The sequence below is a fragment of the Leuresthes tenuis genome, unplaced genomic scaffold (assembly GCF_036924035.1).
Source record: "Leuresthes tenuis unplaced genomic scaffold, fLeuTen1.0.hap1 SCAF_7, whole genome shotgun sequence".
NCBI lineage: Eukaryota > Metazoa > Chordata > Actinopteri > Atheriniformes > Atherinopsidae > Leuresthes > Leuresthes tenuis.
The window spans coordinates 37,158,661-37,185,852 of NW_027325361.1; the positions used below are offsets into that span (position 1 = coordinate 37,158,661).

A 27,192-nucleotide genomic window follows, 5' to 3' on the forward strand; every position below is an offset into this window, starting at 1 on the left:
ATGAAAAAAGAAAGCCTTCAGGGAGGGAGACATGGAGATTTTGAGGACTGTTCAAAAACGAAAAACAAAAAAGAATATAACCGAGAGTAAGGAAGTGTTCAGAAAAAAGCCAAAAAGAAAGCTCCAGAAAGGCAGACCAGATTCTACAGAACCTCTTCAACCTTAGTCCAAGTCAGGAGAATAGAGACCAGTAGCTCTAAGATCCTATATCATGAAATGCTATTGTGTCACCTAAATAAGTTTGTACAGTTTGCTTACCATCTTTGGGTTGGTGTTGAAGATGTCATCATCTGGACAAAGCAGGCAGCACTGCGAGGATCATATTCTTTAATTTATCCAGTGCTTTTCATACAACTCAGCCTGCACTACTATGTAAGACACTGCACAAAATACAGGTGGATGCCTCTACAACCACCTGATTATTATGAATTAGGAATACAGATACTTGGAGCTTTTCCTGGACAGCAGACTGGACTGGAAATATAACACTGAGGCTTTGTTCAAGAAAGGACAGAACAGACTATACTTCTTAAGGAAGCTTAGGTCCTCCAATGTCTACACCATAATGTTGCATATCGTCTATGTCTGTTGTGGAGAGTACAATGTTTTGCAGCATCTGACTCAAAGAAAATGAATAAACTGATAAACTGCTCTTGAGTCCCTCGAGCTGATTGTGCAAAAAAGAATGCTGAACAATGTTAATAATGCCCACCTTCTACATACCACAGTGTTGAAACAGCAGAGTGTGTTCAGTCAGAGGATTCTTAAGCTGAACTACAACGAAGAACTGGAGGTCACTCCTGCCCACAGCAAGAACTACATAATTATTTACAACTACCTAAGGAAGTACAGACATTGATGATTCTTCTTAATGACTGCTTCCACGTTGGCATCGAATTTCATATTATTGTTTATAACTTTTCCGAGGTACTTATGCTGTTCCGCCATCTCAATGTCTGTGTCATTAATGTTTATCTCTGATGGTGGGTGAGAAGACTTCTTAAAATCAATCAACATATCCCTGTTTGACTCTAAATTGTCCCTAGAAGTGAGTGTGAGTGTGTGTGGTTGAGTGTCGTGTTTGTGTCTGTGTGGTCCTGTGATGAACTGGCGGCATGTCCAGGGTGTATCCTGCCTCTTGCCCAGTGACAGATGGGATAGGCTCTATGGATGCAATGGTATAGGTAAGCAATGGTATGGTCCGTACCTCGGTTTTTGGGCCACAGTTTCGCTTCAGTTTCAGTACGTGTTTTGTGCGTAAAAAGAAAAAAAAAATTCTCCCAAAATTCTCTCTTTATTTTGCTTGTCAGCAAAAACTGTAAACATACCAGTATCACTGGTGTACTGAATTATATAACACTTTTCTTTCAAGTTAACAGTTACAACACACAACTTTCAAATGGTAAAATTCAAGTTCTGACTTGTAGCTCAGAAATTCCGACATTCGTGTACAACTTGAACGCACCATTAGTCGCAGCCTACAAACGCTGCCCTCTCAATGTGCGCTGCAATGTAAATTAGTCTAACTAACGGAACATTACTCCGTTGTTAGACTCTGTTAGCCCAGCCGTCCAGACCAGAGACCAGCCCCCACTAGTGCTGGCCATGCCTCTTTGTTTTCTTTTTTCCGGAATGTCCCTGTTTTTTGTCAGTGTTCAGGTGTAAAATGGTAAATGGTAAATGGACTTGTACTTGTATAGCGCTTTTCTAGTCTAGCTGACCACTCAAAGCGCTTCACTACATGCCGCATTCACCCCACTCACACACATTCATACAGCACGTCTTAGGATTCATAACTACGTGCTTTTCTAATCATTCATACACACATTCATACCCCCAATGATACACTGGGGGGGCAACGTGGGGTTCAGTGTCTTGCCCAAGGACGCTTCGACATGTATTCTGGGGAAGCCAGAGTCGAACCACCGACCTTCCGATTGGTGGGTGACTGCTCTTCCTCCTGAGCTACAGCCGCCGTAGATGGGCAGCCAAAGACAAAGAATAACTGTTGTGTGCAAATTTAAGGACGTGCCTGTTCTCACGCTGACTCCTACTGTTGCTGGTGTATAGAATGAACAGCAGAGGTGACAGGACACATCCTTGAGGTGACTCCAACATTATGCCATTCACTTTCACCCTCTGAGGCCTGCATGTTAAAAAATCTAAAATCCAATGCATCAAGTTAATATCAATTTTTAAATCATTCAGCTTTTTCTGCAAAAATAGTTGGCTGAGGAGTACCAAAAACAGATGAGAAGTCTGGCATGAATCCGAGGGCTTTCAAGATGCCTCATCAGGAGGTAAAGTTAGGTGATGCAACCATCCTCTTCTCCCCTCCCTGGTCTATAAGCAAACTGCATGGGATCTAAGAAGGCTTGTACTGGATTTAACAGATCAGCTTTCACCAGCCTCTCGAAGGACTTCATCACCAGTGAAGTCAGGGCTACAGGTCTATTCATCTCTTTGGGAGAACTGCATTTAGCTAAAGGTACAACAATAGATTCCTTCCACAGCTTGGGGACTCACATCTGCTCCAAGGACATGCTCAATAGGTTAAAAAACACATGACCTAGCTGTTCTGCACAGTACTTTTACCAGTCTTTCTGTGATGCAATATTTACCTTTATTTCTTTTAAACACTGACAGGACATGATATACCTCAAGTTTTAACTGTAGAATAGATATTTCACCTAAACCAGGTAGACTCGCAAACAGACGTGAAAATTTTAATTTTAATTTTAAGCTTACTAAATTCGGACCTCAAGATAATCTGTAAACTCCTAGCAAAACGTCTACAGAATTTGTTACCAAATATTATTGATAGAGACCAAAATGCTTTTATATCTGGAAGGCAAGGTTTTCACAATGTGAGAAGAATATTGAATATTATTCACAGTAACAAAGATAAATCAGACACAGCTTTACTGGCACTGGATGCTGAAAAGGCCTTTGATAAGGTCCATAGGCCTCATCTGTTCAAGGTTTTGGATAAATTTAGGTGTGGAAATAATTGGGTTCGGGTCATATACAAAAACTCTAAAGCAGAAATTTTGACAAACAGGAATATCTCACAACCAATAAACATCGCAAAAGGCTGCATGTAAGGTCAATCCATTGTCACTCTTACTGTTCACATTGGCAATCGAACCACTTGCAATAGCGATATGCAGATGACGTGTTTTGTTTTTGTCCCAAAAATCAATCCCAATTCTATTAGAAATAATTGGAACATATGGATATATATCTGGGAATATATATATATGAACCTCTAATGACAGAGATAAATAGCTCCATCGAGAGGTGGGTGACACTACCTCTATCTGTTATGGGGAGAATAAATATTCTAAAGATGAATGTACTTCCAAAACGGTTTTATTTGTTTCAACACATACCCCTGCCACTACATCTAGACTTATTTTCAAAAATAAGTTAACTCTTTATAGGTTTCATACGGAACAATAGAAGGGCAACACTCCGTTTAACTTTATTGTATCTTCCTTTTGATCGTGGGGGACTAAAATGTCCAAACATCAAATGGTACTGCTGGGCTGCACAAATGAGATCTATAGTGTTTAATTTCTCGACAAAAGACACTCCCCACTGGATCGAAATGGAATCCCAGGATTTGCATTTGCCTCTTCCCATATTTCTCCATTCAAACGTGCCAAAAAAGCTACATAAAGAAACAAAGAACCCGATTGTAAAAGATATGATAAGGATATGGTTCAAGGTCTTGAAATATATGAAAGTGTCTCAAGCACTGTCCCAACACAGCCCAATTTGGGGGAACACATTTTTTAACCCCAGGTGGAGCTGATGCTTCCTTTAAATTATGGGCAACAAAAGGTCTTAGCGCTAGTCGAGACTTATATTCGGCAGATTCAGATGTTATAATGTCATTTGAGGAGCTGAGATCCAAGTTTGACCTGAATAAAAAACACTTTTTTCAAGTTTCTGCAGGTCAGAAACTTTGCTAAAGCAAAGCAGAATACCCTCACCAAACCAAAATAGTCAGCTCTCGAAAAAACTATGGTAAGAGACAGTTCCAAAAAAGGCGTTATTTCTGAGCTTTATAACATGTTGTTATCAAATTCAAATGAAAACTCACAGTACAAACTAAATGCCTGGAAAGAAAATTTTCAAATAGAAATTACAGAAGGGCAGTGGGAAGAGGCATGTGCTGCAGCCCAAAAAGTGTCAATTAATTCACGACTAAAATTAATACAATATAAATGGTTAATGCGAACATACGTGACACCAGCAGATTTAAATCAGTGCAACAAAAATACACCACATATATGCTCAAAATGTTTGGAGGCTAAAGGAACATTCTTTCACTGTACCTGGCAATCTAAACATATACAAACAATTTGGGAAGGGGTGAGAGTTACAATTGAGAAGATTATTTTAAAACAGTTTTTTTTCAAAGTTCTTTTTGTTGGGCATATATCCGGAAAGACATAATTATTATAAAGGGGAACGAGCATTTATAGATCTCAGCTTGCTTCATGCCAAGAAATGTATTGCACTACGTTGGAAAAATACATACAGCCCAAGCACAACCCAGTGGTTACAACAGATGTTGTCAGGTGTCCCTTTAGAAAGGATGACTTCTATTTTAAAGGATTACAGATTGTTTTTTTATTTTCATAATAACTTATGTATATACTGGAAGTAATTTTTCTCACAGATTACCACTTATTAATGTATTGGGAGAGGCACTCTTGTTCTTTGTTTTTTTTGGGGGGAGGGTGGTTACGTACACTGACATGGAAGACAGATTACTGGATACAAGTAGGGGTTTGTTGAAATAAAGGTTTGTGTGTGTGATCAAGTGTAGACACTATGTAAGATAATTCTGATTAATGATGTAACTACAAAGTATATGTTTAACACAAAGTGGAATGCAAAGTTGTGTCTTGATAAAAATTTCAATGAAAAAAGTGTGGCAAAAAAAAATAGATATTTCAATTTGGCATTTCCCTATGACTCTCAAGAGTGGCACACCTTAAATAAAACCCATTTAGTGCTTCAGCTAGTTCCTTGACCGAGCTCCATCATATCTTAAAGATCTCATTGTAAGATATTTTCCTAACAGAGCACTTCGCTCCCAAACTGCAGGTTTACTTGTTGTTCCCAGAGTTTCTAAAAGTAGAATGAGAGGTAGAGCCTTCAGTTATCAGGCCCCTCTCTTGTGGAATAAGCTGCCAGTAAATGTCCGGGAAGCAGACACCCTTTCCACTTTTAAGATTAGGCTTAAAACTTTCCTTTCTGATAAAGCTTATAGTTAGGGATGGCTCAGGTGAGCCTGAAACATCCCATAGTTCTGCTGCTATAGGCCCAGCCTGCTGGGGGAGCTCCCATGATGCACCTCTCCTCCCTCCATGTACAGATGACATCATTGCTGTCATTAACTTGTGTTTCTCTCTCTCAGCAGGTGTCTCTGGCCTGGTGTTACGCTGCTTGTTGTCCCCTCTTTCCTGTCCTCTCAGCCCCCAGCTGGTTGAGGCAGATGGGCCCTTCCTGGTTCTGGTTCTGATGGAGGTTTCTTCCTGGTTCTGGTTCTGATGGAGGTTTCTTCCTGGTTCTGGTTCTGATGGAGGTTTCTTCCTGTTAAGACAAGTTTCACTGCAATCTGTTGGTTTCCTTAGCTTGGCTACTTTCTTTGAATGTGCTCTGTATGAATTGGACTAATTTGGAATTGAATAAACTGCGTTTGATTGGATTACAAAGAATTGAATTCTAATTGGCTTGAATTGGATTGAATCTTGCTTTATAAATAACTGAACAAAAAAACTGAATTAAATTGAATTGTGTAAAAATCTTTGATCACAATTGGCTTATCTTCAGTTTTAGCCACACCAACCAATTTTTGCATACCATCCCATGCTGCTTTAAGATTATTGCTGCTCAATTTTTCCTCAAGCCTATTTTTAGATTTGATATGCTCTTTGATAGAGCAAAAACACAGGTCCAAGGTCTTATCTTTCCTTGTTGGACTAGTTACATATTGATGCAAATTACTTGATGCAAGGGTGCATCAGGGGCGAGTGAGTGAAGCCTTTGAATCACTTTATAAATTCTGACTTTTGCTATTGTATTTCCACTTTGGGGTGTGTGTATACAACAGTCACAGTAACAAATAGCATATGAAATTCCCTTGCTAGGAAAAAGGGATGAAGAGAGACAGTCAACAGTTCACCACCAGTTGTGCATTTTGCCTCTCTGATAAGTTCTTGCACCGCCACTTGTTGATGTAGACACAGACTCCACCCAAGTCTGACAGGTCCTCTGAAGCTGGTAACTGTGAAATTTGTCAAAGTTTGTGGGTGTAAGCCATGTCTCAGTAAAGGCCATAATACAGGCATTGCTGTATTTCACTTAGGTGTTGTACATTAACCTGAAGCTCATTAATCTATATACTTCTGAGGGACTGAACATTGGCGAGGATCACCAAAGAGACCATCAAACATTTTGATTCTCTACACTGCAAAAATAATTGACCATTTTGTTATTACCAAAGTACTCCATTCAATTCAATTCAAAGTTTAAAGTAATTGGTCTTCAGTCAAATCTGGCTTTGATTAAAGAAAACATTTTAAAAAATGGAAACTGTGTTTCTGTCACGATTTAGGTTTTGATTCATGTCTTGTCTCGTCATTTCCTGTTTTATCTTATATATTAACTGCTCCTCTCGTTTCAGGTATCTTGCTCTTCCTCAAGCGTCTGATTGTCTTCCCTGATTCCAAAGTGTTTCCACCTGCGTCTCCCTTGTCTTGTGCCAGTGTGTCGTACTCTGTTCCGAGCTTCATTACTAGCGTCTTGATTCCACAGTTTCCACAGCCTTTGATTCTTGAGCCTGCAGTCGAGACTCTCCTGCAGAGCGTATCCTTTGTTGTACTTAATTCTTTAGCAATAGCTTTAGTTTTTTCACGGTAAGTTTCACAGCCTGGTTTTGTTCCTCCCGTTTGGACAGATTTTGATTTGTTAATGTTTCATAGAAACCTCCGTTAGTGGAGCGATTTGTGTTTCGTTCTTTAAGATCTCTGCGCCGCTGTTAAAGCTGTGCCTTTAGTTAAAGGTGTGCCTTTAGTTAATTGTTTAAGATTTATCGTGCCTCTGTTTTCCTAGACAGCATCTTTTGTTTATGTCCGCCTCAACATGAGAGTTTATTTGTTACCTTTCATAGCCTTTCAGTTTTCCTCCTAGAGTGGAGAGGTTTGGCTTGATAACTTTCATAGCTGCACTCTCCTCATCCACAGTTATTGAGGAGAGCGCTCAGGAGTTTCACAGCCCTTTCTTCTGCTCTGTGTGGAGATCCTCAACCTGCTGCTAATTCCAATAAACACCCTGACTCTGAAAACGACCCTGTGTCCTGAGGCCCTGACAGTTTCTGCCTGAGAAACCACTGGGAACATCAGGGAGACGATCGGGGGAAGAAGAACCCGGGTCTAAGTAAAAGACAGATACAGTGACAGAAATGAAAGCTGGGGATAGTTTGCAAACTGCTCATATCTAAGTGGAAAAAGACCGAGACAAATATGAGGAGGGAAAGTATGAACCTGCGAAAAAGAAGAGATTTTGCAATCAAATATTTCATAAGGGGTACTGCCTGTTGAAAACAACATGAATAAGGAACTCTTCTTCAAACAAAGACATGCTGTCATCTACAGTGGGAAGTAAAAGCTTCCTGACCTGCACTGCCCTCCCCATGACTGAGAATCCTCCGTTGTCCCTGTCACTGAAGCCCTCGCTCATGTCAGCCAGGTTGGTCATGCTGCCACCATGGGTTCCATTCAAGGTGCTGTTGTACTGCTCAATGCTTTTAGACACTTCCTGTTGACTGTCCTGAATCTGGGACAACTTGCTGCGGGCCTACAGACACACAAAAGTCAACAATTAAATGTACTATTTCCTGTGTGCGCAAACGTTCCCAAAAACACACACAACTTTGCAAACATTTAAGACAACTTAAAGGCTCTTAAATTGCTAAAGTTAGGCACCTAAGTTGGCCAATTTACACAAAGAATTAGCAGGATTCTAAAAATGCAAAAAGAACACGTAAACATGACACTGAAGTTGGCTTTCGTTTCAGCAGCGACAGGAAACTTACACAGCTGCGTGAGAAGAAAATATTCTGCAGTTTGCTGTACGCACCCTTTATCAGGTCTGTTTCTCATTAATGAAAAGAATAAATGTAATTTCGCAACATTTTCTGCATTCCTACATTCAGACCAGGTCTAACTTAAAAAGAAAAATAACACTGCTAAAACTGGCATTAACCAATCAACTCGACTCCATGAAATATGATTGGAATAACACACACAAAGTGGTCAGACCACAATAACGTGTGCAAGCTATTTACTGTGAATCCAGTATATTTCTAAATGTTATGGAAATGGATGATAAGTCCAACCTTTTATCGTTTATATTCAGAAAACACAAAAGGTCTACACCAATTGTAGCTGATACGAGATATATTCAAAAGCCCAGAACTCTGATGGGTGTATTTAGGTTACAGAATTCAATCTTCAACAGCTTTTAAGTAGCAGATTGATGCTGCAGTTGCAGAGTTTACTGTTAACTGACATACCACAGCATCAAAATTGAGTTTTAATCTCTTCTTTTCCAATTTTAATCAATTTTTGTGTCCAAACTCAGTACAAATAAATTATTTTAACAATCCTCTACTACTCCAATTCCCCAAAAGTTGGGATGTTGTGTAAAATAAAAAAAAAAATAAAAAACTATGAACTGATTTGCAAATCTCATAAACCAACATGTTCCCAATAGAACATAGATAACATATCAACTGCTGAGAGTGAGACATTTTACTACTTCATGACAAATATCAGAAACATTTTGGACAGGTCCATGTGTCCCACTGCGTAGCTTCCCCTGCCTGTCATCGCCCCAAGTTCCAGATGAGCTAATGTTTTCCATCAAATACTAAAATGTCTCACTTTCAATATTTGATATTTTCCATGTTCTACTGTGCATAAAATATTAGTTTGTAAGATTTGCAAATCACTGCATTCTGTTTTTGTTTAAATTTTACAAAGTGTCCTAACTTTTTGGGAATTTTTGTTGAGCTTTGTAAAATACTGGAGACCCCAAAACTACAAAATAACACGTGTGGTTAAACACAATGATGTTTGACATTTAGATTCATCAGCTCTGGTATTTTGATATTGTCTCAATCAGCTTGTGAACTTTATGAGAGTGATGAACACACTTCTCTTTAAGGTGTTTGGTACTCAGTAGAATCTTCCCTCGGGACTCAACATGATGTGTGTGTCAGTGGCGGCTGGTGAAACAATTCTTGGTGGGGCTGATTCCATTTCCCTGCCTCGTCCAGTATAAGAATTCAAATCAACAGTCAGAGGATGACTACAATTTAACAGTAATGATTTAATCTCATCAAAATCACCAGTTTCACAGATAAAGTCAATTCATAATTTTCAGTTGTATGATACTAGATAAATAAGGATCTCACCAAATTCGGTGGAACATGCACATCGCTCGTGAAGCTCGCTATCATCCCACTGATTTACCAGGCTGCACAAGCCTTTTTCTTAACCTGAAATCTGCTGCTGGGGCGCTATTTTCAGCGCCCCAAGACCATAAAATTCTACGACACTGATTGGCCAAATATTTATTCATTTGCCCTGGCAACAGTACATGATTGGTTGTTTGACTGCACTGCTGGGGCGCTGGTCAGAGCGCCCCATGACAGAAACTGTCTGTCTGTGGAAATTCACTGGTGCATGAATGTCAGTAGGTGGGAAATGTAGTGTATATAATTCATATTGCATGGAGGCACACACTAATGTGTAAACCGACATTTTTAACTGAATTTGTAAAAATATATATAGTTACATTTCCCCTCCTCTTATCAGGGAGGGTGGCGCCCAGCGCCTCCTATGGGCCGGCCATCACTGCTGTGTGTGTGTTTTCAGTTTTTGAATCCTTTGGCAAAGACACTGTAAACCACATCTTACACCCTTTACAGATTGTGCCTGTGGGTGTGGCTGGTAGGAAATTCAATTATCAAACCCAGCGGTAATAAAGAAACCAGTGATAAAGTGCAGTGGTGCCATCTGTCAACACCTATCAGCTGCATACAGGAACAGAAATTGTGTCCTACCTGGTTGATCTCATCCTGGGTGGATTTCAGTGACTTGATGATGGTTTCTAGCTGGATCTTGCCAGCAGCCAGACTCTGCTCCAGCTGATTCTCCTCCTGCTGCAGGCGGCCCAGGTCAGCCTTTGCTCGGCTAAGCTCTTCCTCCTGGTTCTGCAGGTCCGACTCTTGGCAGTGGATCTGGCTTTGGAGGGTTGAGATCTTCAGAGAGAAGAGAAAAATACAATAAGAGTTGGATCTGAAGTTAACAAATGCAAAGCAACTTTGGCCATGAAACTCTTTTGTGCCCCTCTCTCCTACCACCACATGAAGATGCACCTGTCAGCCATAATATTATGACCACTGACAAGTAAAGTGAGTAACGCTTCTCATCTTGATCCAATGCAATGTTCTGCTGGGAAAGCCTGCATGCTGGGACTCACATGGATTTTACTTTGACACCTACCTAAACATTTTTGCAGACCAATCACCCCACACAGCCTTGTGTTCAGATCAAATGCAAAGAGAACTGGGGGGGGGGGTGCAATTACAGTGGCTTGCAAAAGTATTCACACTCACAAAAGTATTCAACTTCTCCACATTTTGTCACATTACGACCATAAACATAAATATATTTTATTGGAATTTTATGTGAAAGACCAACACAATTGTGAAGTATAAAGAAAACTACCGTAAATTCTGGACAATAAGCTGCTACTTTTTCCCCAGGCTTTGAGCACCGCGGCTTATAATACGGTGCGGCTAATAATGTACATTACGATTTTATGCTGATGACACTCAGCTCACACTTTCCGGATGCTCTGTATTACAGTGAAGCACGGTGGTGGCAGCATCATGCTGTGGGGATGTTTTTCAGCAGCAGGAGCTGGGAGACTAGTCAGAGTTGAGTGAAAGATGAAAGCAGCAAAGTACAGAGACATCTTTGATGATAACCTGCTGCTGAGTGCTCTGGGCCTCAGACTGGGGAAAAGGTTCATCTTCCAACAGAACAACGACCCAAAGCACACAGCCAAGATAACAAAGCAGTGGCTTCAGGACAACTCTGTGAATGTCCTTGAGAGGCCCAGCCAGAGCCAAGATTTGAACCCGATTCAACATCTCTGGAGAGATCTGAAAATGGCTGTACACTGACGCTCCCCATCCAACCTGATGGAACCTGAGAGGTTCTGCTAAGAAGAATGTGGGAAACTGCCCAAAAATAGGGGCCAAGCTTGTAGCATCATGCTCAAAAAGACTTGAGGCTGTAACTGCTGCCAAAGATGCTTCAACAAAGTATTGAGCAAACGCTGTGAATACTTCTGTAAATGTTTGATTTTTGCTTTTTTATTTTGAATAAATTTGCAAGAGTTTCAAACAAACATTATGCGGTATTGTGTGTAGAATTTTGAGCTAAAAGATGAATTGAATCTGTAAAAAAAGTGGAGCACTGTGAATACTTTGTGGGTGCTCTGTATGCAGATAAAACCCAAAACACATGCCAGCAGCTTTGCTAAGCTTACAGCTCGTCTTTAACATTCAATCCTGGATGGCCCAAACTTTCCTTAAATGAAAATATGGAGATCAGTCTGTTTGGTCTCCAAATTCTTTCACTCCTGTTGATTCTGGTCTTGACAGACGAATCAAATAATATCACCCAGGTTGCTAAGAATCAAGAAAAAAGGCACACATCGCCCCTGTGGTTGTCCCTGAACATTAAGATCCTCACATTCTACCCTGCTAACTATTCCCAGATAACAGTTTGGGACAAAGGGATCAGGCCTTTTCCATAATGGCCCCCATTTTATGTAACTCTTTGCCTACTGAAGTCAGACACGCTAAGTCTGTAGCTACCCTCAAATCTCTTCTGAAAACCTTCCTCTTTGGCAACAACTGACACATACAGTTAATAATTGTGTTTTCAACATCTAACTCACCTGTTTCTGTGGGACACTTTGAAACATTAAGAAAAGTTCTATACAAATAAGGAATCATTATTACGAGAGGCTGGAATAATTCTGTGAATAAAATATTGAAAATGAATTATTCCAAATACCTCTTGAGTTCTTCTTCAGTTTCTTTTTGTCTGCATAACCTTCTGAGAAGCAGTATCAACCTACACTGTGAAATCACCAACAGTTTTTCCCTCCATCCTCACCATCTGAGACTCTTCCTGGCACTTCATCCGCACTTCGTTCAGCATGTCCTCTAGCTTATGTTTCTGTTGGTCCATCTCCTCCAGGCGCTCCTGAGCATCCTGTTTCTGAGCCTCCAGCTCCTGCAGGCTGATTGTCTCTCTGTCCAGATCATTCTGCATCTCCTGATGGAAACATGTGCGTACCCATCAGATGTCATGTGTCATAAGCACTTTTCAGACCTTCAAATCTTTCCATGAAGCTGCCAGTAACTTAATGTGCTGGTGTCACGTGTTACAACCCCCCTGCTGCTTTTCTGCAACATTTTCAGTTGGGTGTAGCACCAAGTCATTTTGGAAAACTGTTTCCAAGGGTTATTTGGCTGCAGCTTCTCTTCCCAGTTTATTCCCATCCATCACATATTTTCGCCTAACACAATGTTGTGTGTTTGTTGGCTTGATATGAATTTTTCTGGCAAAAATGTAACTGTAAAAGGACTGACAGAGTTTTGTGGTGCTGCAGCTTCTCATCTGACAGTTATTCTCACAGTTAATAACAACAACACAGTTACTGTAGTAGAACAAAACCTCGAAGAGCTCAATAAGCTTTAACATGGAAAAAGGTGGGATTTCCACCACGACACAACCGGCACTATGAGGAGTGTAGTGATAGATCTAGCTGGACTAGAGTTTAACTGTTTTTTTCTTTAGAACCAAATTTTTCTTTTGAGACCTTGTTGGTGCCACCACAAATCTGTGCTGTATTATGGTGATATCTGTTACCATGTCAACAAGCCCTAAATTCAGTCTACCATGGAGCACCGAGGTTCATTATAAACTGTAAAACTCTGGTTGGATGCTATGCCTTCCCTCCACATACACTCAACATTGACTTATTCTTGGCTTTCTTCCATTTTACCCTACAGAGCCTTGCTCTTCAGAGAAATACTGGAAGATATCATCCGAGATTTGTTCCTTTAATCTCTATGTAGAGCCCAAACTTGGTTGAGGAAAAAGGTGTTTAAATATGCTGAACCTTAAACTTGGAATCAGATTCAAAACTACCAGGATCTTAAAGAGTTGCTCGCATTAAATGAATTTAAACATATTTTAAACATTGCAGATGTGGGAACATCTGGCAGTAAATGTTATGATTGGTCATTGCTGCCCCAGTTTATGATGACTGTTGCAGTAACACGCTTTTCTCTGAGTATGGGATGTTTATCGTGTGGATGGCTTTACTGCTTTACTGTTTTCTTTTACTGTATGTGTCTGTATTGTTGCTGTTCTCAGCAGCGGCCCGTCTTGACCAGGACTCCTTTGAAAAATAGCTCAAATAAAAATTTCAATATAAATGGACTGTCTCATTTGTGTGAATGTCCATTATTACTCCCACTGTGGCTCTCTCCATTAATTACACAGAAGTGATTGATGAAGGTTTTGAAACGTTCACAGAAAAGTGACATCATCTCTACCAACAGTAGCTGTGGTCCTGTATGCTGATAAGCAGTCCAACATTTTAAAAGCTCACTGACTAAGATGTGAAGACTTAATCAAATTACTGCCCCTTACCTGAACGTCTGCACTCTTGTGTCTGATGGCCTCCTCCGCCTCTCTGATGTCCTGCTCAAGAGTGTACTTCTCCCTGAAACACACACACACACACACATACATACACACCAGAAAGGTTTCCACACAAACACATTAACAGTTGTGTTACACGAATAAAAAAGAAAAAAACAGCCTAGGTGCATACACATATGAAAAAGCAGAGCAACAAAAGACACTGGACTGAGAGTCTTTAAAGGAAAAGATATAATTCAATGTGTGAGAGAAAAGGGCTGTAATGTTTCCTTTCACAAAATGGCAAACATTTCCCAAACTGTGGTCTTACCTGCGTCAGTGTTTGGGTTAGTGTTTACACTGCTAAGAAGTCTAGCTATAATCTTTGATATTATTTGCCATTCATATATTTTGATGTACATTTCTCATGTTATTATTTCAAGTTATTGTAAGTTTTTCATTTGCATTGAAGCAAAATGTTTTATCATCTTTTGTTACTTGTTAATGTCATTAACAGCCAACAACTGGTCAAATACAGAGTCAGTAGAGTAGTGGCATGGGTATGACAAACTGGATGTAGGACTTTTCTTTTTCATGTCTAAATCCCCATTTATATTCTGTGGACTGGCTCCAATGTTCTAAACATCGCAGCTTTCCTGCTGAGGACAATTCTGTGCATTTGAATCAAACACAACCTGCTGTAGAATGCATAAAGCTCACATTTAATAATACATTTATTTGGAGGTGCCTTTCAAGTCACCCAAGGTCACCTTACAATAAAAAATAAAATAAAATAGAGGATAAAAGATAAAAGCATGAAAGATAGAAACAACATTAAAACATAACATCAACAGAAAAACAAGTGAAGTGCACAGGGTCCAGTTATAGAGAGTGTATATATATATATAAATATATATATATATATATACTCAGTACCTAAGAACAGGAGTAAACTAACACTGTTAGTGTGTGTCCCAGTAAATTTGACAGGATGCCAGTTAATGAATGTTGACTAACAAAGGTGTTTACCTGAGAGTATTCCACTGGGTAAACGCAAGAGTGCTGACGCAGCATGGAGAATAGGTGGTGAACAAACAGAGAGTGGATCAGATACATGCAGCAAAGGATGGATGGATGGATGGATGGATGGATGGATGGATGGATGGATGGATGGATGGATGGATGGATGGATGGATGGATGGATGGTTGGGTGGGTGGTTGGGTGGATGGTTGGTTGGGTGGATGGATGGATTGATTGTCGGGTGGATGGATGGGCAGATGGATGGATGGATGGATGGATGGTTGGTTGGTTGGTTGGTTGGTTGGATGGTTGGTTGGGTGGATGGATGGATGGATGGATGGATGGATGGATGGATGGCTTGATTGTCGGGTAAATGGATGGATGGATGGTTGGATGGTTGGTTGGTTGGGTGGATGGTTGGTTGGGTGGATGGATGGATGGATGGATGGATGGATGGATGGATGGATGGATGGATGGTTGGTTGGGTGGATGGATGGTTGGGTGGGTGGCTGGGTGGATGGTTGGTTGGGTGGATGGATGGATTGATTGTCGGGTGGATGGATGGGCGGATGGATGGCTGGTTGGGTGGATGGATGGTTGGGTGGGTGGTTGGGTGGATGGTTGGTTGGGTGGATGGATGGTTGGGTGGGTGGTTGGGTGGATGGTTGGTTGGGTGGATGGATGGATGGTTGGTTGGGTGGATGGATGGGCGGATGGATGGCTGGATGGATGGTTGGTTGGGTGAATGGTTGGTCGGGTGGATGGATGGATGGGTGGGTGGATGGATGGATGGATGGTTGGTTGGGTGGATGGCTTGATTGTCGGGTAAATGGATGGATGGATGGATGGATGGATGGATGGTTGGTTGGTTGGTTGGTTGGTTGGTTGGTTGGATGGATGGATGGATGGATGGATGGATGGATGGATGGATGGATGGATGGATGGATGGATGGATGGATGGATGGATGGATGGATGGATAGGTGGGTGGATGGATGGATGGATAGATGGGTGGGTGGGTGGATGGATGGATGGATGGATGGATAGGTGGGTGGATGGATGGATGGATAGGTGGGTGGATGGATGGATGGATAGATGGGTGGGTGGGTGGGTGGGTAGGTGGATGGATGGATGGAGGGTTGGTTGGGTGGATGGGTGGGTGGATGGATGGGTTGATGGGTGGACAGACGAACGGACGGAAGGAGAAAGCAGTATGATGAGACTAAGCTAAGAAACTAATCTTCATCCTTTCGAGGGTGAGTCTCTAATGATTTCTGCAGCTGTGTCTACCATGTTTACACACCAACATCCTTTGAGCCTTTCTCTCCTAAACTGAATTCTTAATCCTGTTTTAGTTTCATAAGTAAGATTCTTTACAGCCATCTCCTCATGATATAGAAAAACATTCACAAAAGAGAGCCTACATCCACCCCAACTTAGGGAGAAAGCTCAGTGCTGATGGACTGAAGGAATCAGCAGATGTAAATATACAGCCAACACTGAAAATCACAAACCGAAAAGCTAATCACGTGAAAGCCACGCAGGAGTGGTCCTGAATAATAAATATCCATATCAGTCATGCTGCAATCACTGATGACAGAACAAGGACATAGCAACACTGTCCATGGCAGAACTGCACCTTCTAATTTAAAATAAGATCTGGTGCAGACTAACACCTGAAAACTGCTCTCAAGCGGTGTGGATAAGTGTGTTGGCATTTCTCACCAGTGGCACACAGAACAGGAACATTTTTATTACAGCCACTTTTCCATTTCTCTTCAAAAGTAAAAGAAGAAGTTGCTAATCATGACATGGTGGGTCAAAGTGTTGATACGGTGGGAATGATGAGGTCCACAGTGACATGGTCTGGCGATATGAGACACAGAAAAAGCTGCAATGTTCCAATCAATTCATGAAGGTGGGCTTTTATGTTATTGAGGTGTTACTGGTATTGTTGGGTTACCTCTGCAACTGGGCTATCTCCTGGCTGATGTCATCCAGCTCCTTGATGCCAGTGAACTCTCCTGAACCCACTGAACTTGAGCTGTCCTGTAGAGACAGAGTAAAGCACAAGAAGGGGGGAGGGCAGGATGGTAAAGTGAACCTGTTTTGGTTTTTTTTAAAAGACCACAGAATGATAAAACGGCACCAAATGAGCTGTGGCAGAACGAGCCAAGCGACAAAGACAGAGGGAGAAACAGGATCGGAGTGGTGAGTAAGAGGAGCAGAACACAGGTTTATTCAGAAGGTGGGACTAGGTCATCCATTAACATGTAGGGGAGTGTCACTAGCACTAACAACGAACCCGCCGCAGCAGTTCTATAGCAGGCACAGTCAAGCCCAAGCACCTGCTCAAGTGCTGCCTCACTATGGAACTGGTCAGCATGCTAACCACTTAGTCTATGCTCCATGGAGATGTTTTGCCTGCCACCAAACAGGTACAAGAGAAAGCTGTATGTGCTGCTGTGGAGGTGGAGAACATTGGTGCAGAGAGAACAACCTCTGCATCAGTGTGAAGAAGACCAAGGAGATGATCGTGGACTTCAGGAAGGGCAGACACCTCCCCCCTCCGCTGCACATCGGAGAGACAGCGGTGGAAGTGGTCTCCAGCTATAGGAGCGTACACATCACTGACGACCTCACCTGGAGACACAACACTTCCACACCAGCGCCGGACTTGGGAGCTCAGTCCTGACATCGTTCTACAGACGTGCGGTGGAGAGCGTCCTCTGCTCCTGCATCACTGTGTGGCACAGCAGCTGCTCTGCAGCAGAGAAGAAGGCGCTGCAGAGGGTGGTGAAAGCTGCACAGAGGACTGTGGGACACAGCCTGTCCACCACCACAGACATTTACACCTCCAGATGCAGGAAGCGGGCCTCCCGCATCATGGAGGACCCACTCACCCTGCACACACACTGTATGTCCCCCTCGCCTCAGGCAGGAGGCTGCAGGACCACCAGCCTGAGGAACAGCTTCTACCTGGAAGCTGTGAGACTGTCAAACTCTGGTGGACCCGTGGTCCCTGCTGATCCCCCCAAACCTTGCACAACTCTGAACACTACAAACTGTCACTTTAATTCTACTTGCACATTACCTCAATGGTACAGGACTGTTGATTACTGCTGTGTCTCTTCATTGCAGTTCATTTTCACTTATTTTGTGTATTTTATATTATCATGCTTATTGTACATATCCTTAGTTAACTATTTATTTTTTATTCTATTTATCATTGAGCTTGAGGGACTAATTTTGTTTCACCGTATGTTTTTAACAAGTTGAAATGACAATAAATAATCCTTGAAAATGGGCGATCACTGACAAAATTCGTGATTATCTGTATTACACTCCAACTTTCACTGTGTACAGCGATAACAACCCACTCACCTCCATTCTGTCAACTGCAAAGCTGAATGCGATCCCTTCTTGGTGGGTTACTGAGTTGGCAGTTTTTCACTTTACAATTAAGTATCGGCCAGAGAAAGAGAAGAGTAATGCTGATGTAGTCCCATGAAATCTGGTCATGTGAGCCTGTCACTGCACCCATAAGCTCAATACTGAAGCAACAGTTACAAGAAGCACAAAAATCTGATCCAGTAATCTGTCCTGTGATGAAGAGTAAACTGTCTGGGTCAAAGCCAATAGCTAAAGAGCTGTGAGAGCTCAGTCCAAGAACAGAGTGCGTGTCTAGGGAGTGGGACAGATTGATTGTAGATGGAATTCTATGCAGAACTACTGTGGCCCACAAACAACTGGTCTTGCCGGAAATCTACAAAAGGTAAGTGTTGGAGGAGCTGCACAATAACATGGGACACCAGGGTACTGAGCGTACACTATCTGTAATACGCAACCACGTCTTCTGGCCTCACATGCATTCAGATTGTTTTTAGCCTCTGTGAGGCACTTTGTGTTGCTTTTAAAGTATGAAAGGTGCCATATAAATTTGATTTGATTTGATTTGATTATGGCTTATGAACCGTAACGAACCAGAATACTGGAGGACTTTGCCCCTATCTATGATTGGCCAAGTAAATGCTATTAAGATGGTATCCCTGCCAAAGTTTTTGTATATTTTTCCAAATTTGCCAATATCTATCTCAGTTGAATTTCTTAATAAGCTTGAATCAGTTGTTTTAGATTTTATTTGGGGCTACAAAAAACACAGATTATCAAAAAAGCATTTATATAGGCCAACCGTGGAGGGAGGTTTAGGTCTTCCAATATTCAGAAATTATTATTGGACTGCTAATGTTAGAGCATTGTCATACTGGCAATGGGGTTCCCCAAACCATGAAACACTGAACTCTGCTCCCCTGTGGCTAAAAATGGAGCTCATGTCTTTAAAGAAGCCATATGTCTTCCTTACTTTTTACGAATCCTACAACTGTAAAATCAGTGAGCTATAGTCTGGTTGTCAGAAACTCGTTAAAGATTCTTACTCAGATTAAACACACCTACAAAGTTCCTGGTATCTCAATATATACACCATTTTGTCATAATCACGCTTTCACTCCAGCCTTGCCGGACAATACATTTGTTAGATGGTGTACAAAGGGGCTTAAATGCATAAAGGACTGCTATTTCAATAATAACTTTGCATCTTTTGGTCAACTAAGCTGTCATCTAAGCTCAAAGTATAATTTATCTAATTTTTTTCGATATATGCAACTTCGGCACTTTGTGAGAGAAAACATCCCTAACTTTGAGAGCAAGCAGTTGATTAATAAATCTGTATGAAGAGAAATTCAGGCTAGGTTGCCTTATAACATTTGGAGGACTGCACTTTCTCGTATTCATAGTTGCTCAATCAATTACAGACAGGCTAATTCAGTTTAAAGTGATTCATCATTCCCATTATTCTAAGGTCATGTTACATAAATGTTACTCTTCTGTGTGATAAATGTAAACTAACCGATGGCACGCTGTTGCATCTATTTTGGGACTGTCCACTTATTAATTTGTTTTGGACAAGGATCTTTTCTTTTTTTTCTGGGGTTTACTACAGGATTGTCCCTCCTGATAGGAATTTGGCTTTTTTGGGATGTTAAAAGGACTCCTTAATTTTGCCTTCACACATTCAACCAGTGTTGTTGATGGGCATGGTACTAGCTAAAAGACCTATCCTTAAAGAATTGAAGGCACCAACTTCACCATGTGTCAAAAACAGGTTACATGAATTTGTTTCAATCATTCATCTGATAAACTGTGGTCTAATAATGTGAAAGGCCAACATAAATGGGATGTAACATGGGGACCCTTGAGGAAATATCTGGACCTAGTCTGACTGTATTTATACACACATATATATATATATATATATCTTGACATATCTGTTTGTTTGTTTTTTTTTTGTTTTTTTTCTCTTTAGGAATGATAAGTACCAGTAAATAACTTTAGATTTAGATTTAGATTTAAGATGAACTTGAACTCTACTTGGTTTTGCAATTACACATGGCCTAATCCCTCTCCCCCGGGGTGTATATGTGAGTATGTGCTCAGGTTGGGTTAGGGCATTATATTTTTATTTGTTGTTGTTTGTTTTATTTTCTGTGGTTTGTATGTATATGTATGGAAAACAAATGTGGCAATAAAAATAATGATTAAAAAAAAAAGGCTTATGGCTGTGGGAACAAAGGACCTCCTGAACCTCTCAGTCCTGCAGCGCAGTGAGTCTCACTGCAGATGCTCCTTTGTCCTGCCAGAGGAGGACAGAACACATTATTTCTCACCTTATGTGACTAAGGTGTGCACTTGTTTAAAACAGAAAAAGCCATGCCATGACACAAGAGCCCCCTTGACAAATATGGTGACAACACAGCCATTTGAAATGGTATGCATTGATTTCCTCCATCTTGACTGCCGTAGAGGTGGATATGAGTATATCCTCGTCATTGTTGATCATTTCACACATTTTGCACAGGCATATACCACAACATCAAAGTCTTTGAAAATCAGTTGTTTAGCCAGTTGAAAAAACTCTGTTTGAACGTTCATGTGGACATCTGAACAGGACATGGTTGCAAATGTTGAGAACACAGACTGAAACACAAAAATGAAACGGGAGAAAGTCTCTGACTAAACTTGTGTATGCCTATAACAGTACATGTTGTGAAGTGACAGGATACTCGCCATTTTATCTTCTTTATGGCAGGTCACCCAGACTTCCAGTTGATATGCTGTTTGGACTACACCAGAGTTAAGATCCAGTGACTATCATGATTATGTGGAGAGATGGAAAAAAGGAATGCAGGAAACGTACCTCATCACTAATAAAAATGCTGAAAAGGCTGTTGCAAGGAGTGAAAAGTACTACAACTCAAAAGTCTGCAGTTCATCGCTCCAACCTGGTGAATAAAAAAATATCTGACACCAACAGGAGGGCCAGGAAAACTCCGGAACATTTGGGAGGACACAGTTACAAAGTTGTGAGACAAGTTCAGCCTGACATGCCAATCTATGAAGTAAGACCAGAAAGAGGTAAAGGACAGAATCCTACGAATGCCCTGTGACCACTTACCTTTTCAAACGCAACCAGACTCTGCTCAGGAAATGAAATTGAAAAAGTCACATAAGTCTCCACCTAACAGTGGTGAATCAGATGAAGTCAGTGGAGATGAGTATGAACTTAATTAAGAGCCACTCACACCTATAGTGAACTCAAGTGTGGAATTTAATTCAAACTTAAGACTTTGGAAATCTCCCACGTTCTGGTGTGGAGATGTTTGTATGTAAGGACCAGAGATCCTCAGATTTACACCAACCTTTACCCATGGGGAGTTTCTCAGCCCCTCTTTCCACAGACCTGTGCCATAAATTTAGGTAAATACATTAATTAACAAACAAACAACAGACCCTCTCAGGAGAGTATTGGAGAAAACCAGAACAAGACACTTCCAACCCTATCTGGGTCAAAGTAAATGAAAGGTGACATTTGCCCTGACTCTGATGCAAACCAGAAGTAGATGCCTCATGGAACCTTTGAAATAACCTCACCAAGATTCAGCTGAATCTTGAAACTGTATTAAATGTGCTTTATATCTTTGTACAAGTTCTTTCATGTTCTCAGTGATATCACAAGCGGCATTTTAATACATTTTTCATGATCGTACGTGGAACGATACGGAAGATATTATTATTTTGGAAAATGACTAATCAGCCTATGGAGCCACATTGCCCCCGAGTGGTTCATAGTACTGAATAGTTAAACCCAAACTAATCAACAACTTGCATATGACCTGTGACATTTATATCAAATAATACAACTGTTAACCTATGCTCCAGCTGTTTCTTATTGTATTCTGTGTTTAACACAGGAAAATAACATTGGTTGGTTCGTTATTCATACGCCATAATTTTACAGATATCCATCTGAATTTTGAGACTCAGAACCATCATGTTATGTTATGCTGTTTTTTATGTCTTTATGTTTATGTATTTAACAGACACTTTTATCCAAAGCGACTTACAAGTAGGCGTGTAGGGTAGGTCTTGCCTAAGGACACTATCCAGTCCACAATAATCAAGGCACCAATCTGATTTGAACTCACAACCTTCTGATCTGGAGTCAGACGCACTACCATTGCGCCACAGAGTCACACTTTATATCCTAAGTTTATGCTATATCTTTACCCTTTATATCTATATATATATATATATATATATATATATGGTCTTTTAGAATCCTCTGAACAAATGTTTATGAGACGGAGGAATGCAGGAGTTGAGTTGCTTTGAGGCACCTTCGTTGCAGGTCGCCTTACAAAACACACCCAGGCAGACCCACAACAGTTTCAGGCATACCATTGGCTGAAAGTGTAGTGTAAGCCTACGTCATGCCCCGCCTCCACGAATCAAACTCCGGAAATCACGAGGAAAAGTCAGAATAGAGAAAAGAGAATAGAAGAATAGAGAATATTGAAAGTTCAGAAAAAGAATCCAGATAAGTAGAGAAGATGAAGAGCAGAGAGTTTTAAGATCGATGGAATGAGAGTCTTGTGGAGAGTCTTTGAAAATGGCAGGAGAAGAAGATGAGATGGAAGAAGAAGGTCCGAACAAAGACAGAAAGAGAAGAATGTAGTAGAAAGTTTTGGATTTTTGTTCGTCTGTCATCCTGCCTCCTCTCTATAGCACGTTTTAAACTCTGCTGCTGCAGCATCCTCACCTATTTTTGATCACCAAAAGGAGCCAGCGTTCAGCTTGTCAACCTTTTTGGTCAATCTTTGGTGAATTTAAGTTCACCTCATCAGAGTTGGTCAGCAACCAAAACCAACTCCACCCTTGGACAGTTTTATCATTATTTGCGGTGAATTCCGAATTCACCACCCCGCTCGTCTTCAAGCTACCAGAAGGAAGGCTTATTCTCCGGCGCAGGAAAGCGACCGGTCCAGTCCCTGAAAGTCAACCACAACAAAGGCCGTGAGACGCGGAACCGAGAGAGACCCAGTTGGACCCGCTGGCGATTACCTGTGGTTCAGAGCTGACCTAACCGTAAGATCTTCCCTGTTCTTACATTTCAGACGGTATGCGGTGGGTGTCGAGAGAATTCGCAGTTAAAATGATAAATTAATCCAAGTTGTTAGCCTGTAAATTCAAATAGTAACAAACCTAGACTATTTGAATGATTACAGAATCCATCCATCCCCTCTCCTTTGTTCTTTCCAATTCACAATGTGTTTCTTATATAATCACCTATATTCAAAGCATTTCTGCTGTTGTCTTAAGGTTCATGTTTTTGGTCATATCATTTTAATAAATGGTTCATATATATTGATATATAAAATCAACCGGCTTTTGTGTTTTTTTTATCTGTATGTGATCTTTACATATGGGTAAGTCCAACAAAACGAGAATTCACAAGTAGCGACTATATGAGACTGGAATTTATTAGTTATTAATTAATAATTGATTATTAATTTAAGATTCTGTCTTTTTCCTATATATATATTATGGGCATGCCGTTCAGGAAATTAATCTTTGAATATATTGAATGAAACCTTAAACATATTGAATGAAACTTTGAATATATTGAATGAAACTCTGAACATATTGAATGAAACTTGGAATATATTGAATGAAACTCCGAATATATGGAATGAAACTCTGAATATATTGAATGAAACTTTGGATATATTGAATGAAACTCTGAATATATTGAATGAAACTGAATATATTGAATGAACCTTGAATATATTGAATGAAACTCTGAAAATATTGAATGAAACCTTGAATATATTGAATGAAACTTTGAATATATTGAATGAAACTTTGAATATATGGAATGAAACTCTGAATATATTGAATTCAATTTTGAACATATTGAATGAAACTCTGAATATATTGAATGAAACTCTGAATATATTGAATGAACCTTGAATATATTGAATGAAACTCTGAATATATTGAATTAAACTTTGAATATATTGAATGAGACTGAATATATTGAATGAAACCTTGAATATATTGAATGAAACTCTGAATATATTGAATGAAACTCTGAATATATTGAATGAAACCTTGAATATATTGAATGAAACCTTGAATATATTGAATGAAACCTTGAATATATTGAATGAAACTCTGAATATATTGAATGAAACTTTGAATATATTGAATGAAACTCTGAATATATTGAATGAGCCTTGAATATATTGAATGAAACTCTGAATATATTGAATGAAACTATGAATATATTGAATGAACCTTGAATATATTGAATGAAACTCTGAATATATTGAATGAAACTAAATATATTGAATGAAACTCTGAATATATTGAATGAAACCTTGAATATATTGAATGAAACCTTGAATATATTGAATGGAACTGAATATATTGAATGAACCTTGAATATATTGAATGAAACTCTGAATATATTGAATGAAACTCTGAATATATTGAATGAAATTCTGAATATATTGAATGAACCTTGAATATATTGAATGAAACTCTGAACGTATTGAATGAAACTCTGAATATATTGAATGAACCTTGAATATATTGAATGAAACTGAATATATTGAATGAAATTCTGAATATATTGAATGAACCTTGAATATATTGAATGAAACTCTGAATATATTGAATGAAACCTTGAATATATTGAATGAAACCTTGAATATATTGAATGAAAGCCACGGAAAGACCATGGCATATGACCTATGATCAGCTTGGCATCCCGTCTCGCTACAGTATCCACAAGCTAACACGCCAACCGTTTACCAGCTGCCAGGACTGGTCCCATGGCTGCCAAAACCTTGAATATATTGAATGAACCTTGAATATATTGAATGAAACTCTGAACGTATTGAATGAAACTCTGAATATATTGAATGAACCTTGAATATATTGAATGAAACTGAATATATTGAATGAAACTCTGAATATATTGAATGAAACTATGAATATATTGAATGAACCTTGAATATATTGAATGAAACTCTGAATATATTGAATGAAACTAAATATATTGAATGAAACTCTGAATATATTGAATGAAACCTTGAATATATTGAATGAAACCTTGAATATATTGAATGGAACTGAATATATTGAATGAACCTTGAATATATTGAATGAAACTCTGAATATATTGAATGAAACTCTGAATATATTGAATGAAATTCTGAATATATTGAATGAACCTTGAATATATTGAATGAAACTCTGAATATATTGAATGAAACTATGAATATATTGAATGAACCTTGAATATATTGAATGAAACTCTGAATATATTGAATGAAACTAAATATATTGAATGAAACTCTGAATATATTGAATGAAACCTTGAATATATTGAATGAAACCTTGAATATATTGAATGGAACTGAATATATTGAATGAACCTTGAATATATTGAATGAAACTCTGAATATATTGAATGAAACTCTGAATATATTGAATGAAATTCTGAATATATTGAATGAACCTTGAATATATTGAATGAAACTCTGAACGTATTGAATGAAACTCTGAATATATTGAATGAACCTTGAATATATTGAATGAAACTGAATATATTGAATGAAATTCTGAATATATTGAATGAACCTTGAATATATTGAATGAAACTCTGAATATATTGAATGAAACCTTGAATATATTGAATGAAACCTTGAATATATTGAATGAAAGCCACGGAAAGACCATGGCATATGACCTATGATCAGCTTGGCATCCCGTCTCGCTACAGTATCCACAAGCTAACACGCCAACCGTTTACCAGCTGCCAGGACTGGTCCCATGGCTGCCAAAACCTTGAATATATTGAATGAACCTTGAATATATTGAATGAAACTCTGAACGTATTGAATGAAACTCTGAATATATTGAATGAACCTTGAATATATTGAATGAAACTGAATATATTGAATGAAACTCTGAATATATTGAATGAAACTATGAATATATTGAATGAACCTTGAATATATTGAATGAAACTCTGAATATATTGAATGAAACTAAATATATTGAATGAAACTCTGAATATATTGAATGAAACCTTGAATATATTGAATGAAACCTTGAATATATTGAATGGAACTGAATATATTGAATGAACCTTGAATATATTGAATGAAACTCTGAATATATTGAATGAAACTCTGAATATATTGAATGAAATTCTGAATATATTGAATGAACCTTGAATATATTGAATGAAACTCTGAACGTATTGAATGAAACTCTGAATATATTGAATGAACCTTGAATATATTGAATGAAACTGAATATATTGAATGAAATTCTGAATATATTGAATGAACCTTGAATATATTGAATGAAACTCTGAATATATTGAATGAAACCTTGAATATATTGAATGAAACTCTGAATATATTGATTGAAAGCCACGGAAAGACCATGGCATATGACCTATGATCAGCTTGGCATCCCGTCTCGCTACAGTATCCACAAGCTAACACGCCAACCGTTTACCAGCTGCCAGGACTGGTCCCATGGCTGCCAACTCTACAGCCATACTATTTCCAGACCTCCCTCATGTATGGACTCCATGAGCCTGTAGAGCTCATACGTTTGGTACCATGAATAATTCATAGACTGTGTATACATCCTTTTGCCACATTAACAAATCTCTGTTAAGGTACACTTTACGTTTTTAACAGAAAGATAGAGATTTGGGGCATGTAATGAGGGCATAGGTACATTTGAGTTAAGCTATGCATGCATCTGAGTGTGTAAGTCCAGTTTGAGAAGCTCAAATTCATACAATTTTGATCAAACTAAAAAAAATGTGCATCCATCTAAATAGTCTGAATTTGGTAAGACTAACACAATTATTCATTTTTCTCTAAAGTCATGTGAAGGTAAACTGTAACTGCACTGAAAATTCTTACAAA

The 27,192-nt window shown here is 39.3% G+C and overlaps 1 protein-coding gene across 7 annotated transcripts in view; it reads right to left on the reverse strand.

The window, feature by feature from the left end:
* The window catches only part of LOC140312418 (epidermal growth factor receptor substrate 15-like 1), a 110,024-nt gene that overhangs the window by 32,641 nt on the left and 50,191 nt on the right, over positions 1 to 27,192 (reverse strand). For 5 of the 7 annotated variants that reach the window (XM_072390250.1, XM_072390254.1, XM_072390249.1 and 2 more), the window contains 6 exons: positions 16,800 to 16,885; positions 14,847 to 14,879; positions 13,827 to 13,899; positions 12,279 to 12,440; positions 10,148 to 10,345; positions 7,696 to 7,875 (listed from right to left, as the gene is read on the reverse strand). In XM_072390250.1, coding sequence (XP_072246351.1) covers positions 7,696 to 7,875; positions 10,148 to 10,345; positions 12,279 to 12,440; positions 13,827 to 13,899; positions 14,847 to 14,879; positions 16,800 to 16,885 — 732 coding nt within the window. The remainder of the gene's footprint in view (positions 1 to 7,695; positions 7,876 to 10,147; positions 10,346 to 12,278; positions 12,441 to 13,826; positions 13,900 to 14,846; positions 14,880 to 16,799; positions 16,886 to 27,192) is intronic. The other 2 variants (XM_072390253.1, XM_072390252.1) reach the window with 1 other exon arrangement.